Genomic DNA, 2,364 nt, shown 5'->3' with positions numbered 1-2,364 from the left:
TACAAGTCAACAGTCAATTTATTTATGTGATATTGTACAGGTTTATTAGTAATGAGGTATCTACAGTACATATAATCGCTTCTTGGAGACTGCAACGAATATCTTCTACCAAAACAGATTGTCGCAAATAGAATGGACTCTGGGAAAACGTACACAGTCTTTAGTCAGCGACAGAAGTTATGAGGTACTGTACCATTACATTTTTGCACTGCACAAATGATCTGCAAAACAATTTAGGAGGGATACACTGTCTTTTACTTTTAAATGCAGATTTGTTTGAGTTTTCACCATTGACGCCACATTGGAAATACTACAGAAGGTCTCATCAAAGAGGGTCTGCATGGGGGTCTGTCTGAGCAATGACTCACCTAAGGGTAGCTCTTTAGCCACCCATCTGGACGTGGCCACAGCCAGCTGTAGGTCCTCCACCTGCAGCAGGAGGGACCTGATGCCCTCCACCAGCTTCCTGTCCAGCCCTGGCAGCCTGCGCAGCTCCTGTGAGCTGTGTTCATCAGGGGCGGCGATCACGTCTCTCGGGTGGTCCTTCACACAGGAGTTCACCATGTTCTGTATGGCTGACACGTACACCTGGTCTGTTGGCATCTGGGAAGGAAAAGAATTATGTTTACCGATTAGGAGAACATATTGTTTTTGCTCTGTTTCCTCTTCTTCTCCAAACCAAAAATCAATGACCTGAGAACCAGACTGTCTGTCACCATGGTAACTGGTGTTGGGTTACATCATGTTGTAATTTTATATCAGGAGGGATTTAGACTCTCGTCTGACCACACATATGAATGTGTTTGAGTAAGAATTAACAGTCTGAGAGCACACCATATGTGAAGGTGAACATGATGCATTTTGCTTTGCAAGTCTTTCTAGTTTTATGAATTGTTTACCTTCGATGAAGGAAAACATATACATGTAATTGCTTTTGCTGTTTCTTCTTCTTCACCAAACTCACAAGGTCAATGACCTGGATCAGATGTCTGTCACCTTGGTAACTGGTGCTGTGGCAGACATCCTGTGGTGTTGGATTTCATGTTTTTCATGGAAAATCTGAGAACCAACAGATTAAATTGGTTTGGCCTAATCTTGCATTGTAATATACATAGTGTGACAATTATGTTACTGTAACTTTCAACAGATTTTATGTTTCAGCAATCTGTAACAATCTAGTAACTGTTGAATGAAATAAATTCTAAATCTTTATATAATGTCAGGTGCAATAGCCACTTCCTGGAGTGGTACACAAAAGATGAACTACATGTATGATACTGGTAGCCTCTGTAATTTGTGTGGTTCAAGACAGTACCAACCTTCAGTAACTTTGTCACAGGAAGGAGTGCAGATACAGTCTCTACTGACAATTCTGGACCTGGATGGGAAAAAAATGAGTACATGTAACTACTAAAACCTTTTAATGTGCATTAAACACTCTGCATCCTGATTAGTAGAAAACAGTATAGCAGAGCTACAGTATTTGCAATGGACCACAAGGAAACAGTTACGTATGATCTTCCAAGGGTCCCCTAGCAGGAGAGGGTGGAATGGCAGTCTCTTCTTAGCCAGTAGGGGAGCCGTGACGAACTCGGTGAAAAGCTGCAACAACACAAAGCAGGGGATTCAGATCTAGAGGAAGTGGCTCAGAATCTCTTCTTCACAGCATACATTGTGTATCAATAACAATAATGACATAAATGTAAGTTTTGATGGAAACGATTAAATCCAAGATAAAAATATCTAGATTCAACTGTGTTGTATTCGAGTGGACTTGATTGGCACTTGTCACTCATTGCAAGATCCAAAGCAACATTTTTGATCAGGGAAATGCAAGAGGCATTGGTGTCCTTAGAAAAACTTAGATTTTTTTTTGGTATTATGACAGAAATGAAAACATCATTATGATTGTGCGTTTCAATCAGGTAATCTGTGTCTTGTTATATTTTGTCTGACCCTGACCTCTTCCCTCATGACCTCAATGAATTGACTATTTCAGGTTTCTTTAAACTTTAAGGGTCACACGAACAAACAACACAACATCTAGAACAGAATAGCAGATAATGTATACACAAATTAAGGGCCTATGGGGTATTTCCAAAAATTACACCACAATTTGAATGATTCAAAATATATGAAACATCATGAACAAAATTGATACAAGAATTCAAAATTGCCAAACATGCTCACCTTTCTGTCCTCCTCCTCCCCTGCGTCAGCACATGGTTTGAAGCTGAGTTCGTACTGCTCTGGGTCCTGTGTGCGCTTGTAATGCCACAGGAACTCCAGCAGCTCCAAGCCCTGTGAAAGAGACATCCATTTTATGAGGGGTTGTTCAAAAAGTTCTCAGCCTCAACCAAAAAA

At 40.5% G+C, this 2,364-nt stretch overlaps 1 protein-coding gene across 1 annotated transcript in view; it reads right to left on the bottom strand.

The window, feature by feature from the left end:
* Window positions 1-2,295, bottom strand: part of LOC109484920 (kinetochore-associated protein 1-like) — a 16,627-nt gene extending 14,332 nt beyond the window's left edge. Inside the window, exons 1-4 of the mRNA XM_019788269.1 lie at window positions 2,191-2,295; window positions 1,512-1,602; window positions 1,320-1,378; window positions 369-603 (exon numbers count right to left, since the gene is read on the bottom strand). Coding sequence (XP_019643828.1) covers window positions 369-603 — 235 coding nt within the window. The 5' untranslated portion in view covers window positions 1,320-1,378; window positions 1,512-1,602; window positions 2,191-2,295. The remainder of the gene's footprint in view (window positions 1-368; window positions 604-1,319; window positions 1,379-1,511; window positions 1,603-2,190) is intronic.
* Window positions 2,296-2,364: the final 69 nt, after the last annotated feature.

This window comes from Branchiostoma belcheri, unplaced genomic scaffold (genome assembly GCF_001625305.1).
Source record: "Branchiostoma belcheri isolate BF01 breed outbred unplaced genomic scaffold, Haploidv18h27 scaffold71, whole genome shotgun sequence".
In the NCBI taxonomy this organism is placed as follows: domain Eukaryota; kingdom Metazoa; phylum Chordata; class Leptocardii; order Amphioxiformes; family Branchiostomatidae; genus Branchiostoma; species Branchiostoma belcheri.
This window is presented reverse-complemented; position numbering and strand designations above follow the sequence as displayed.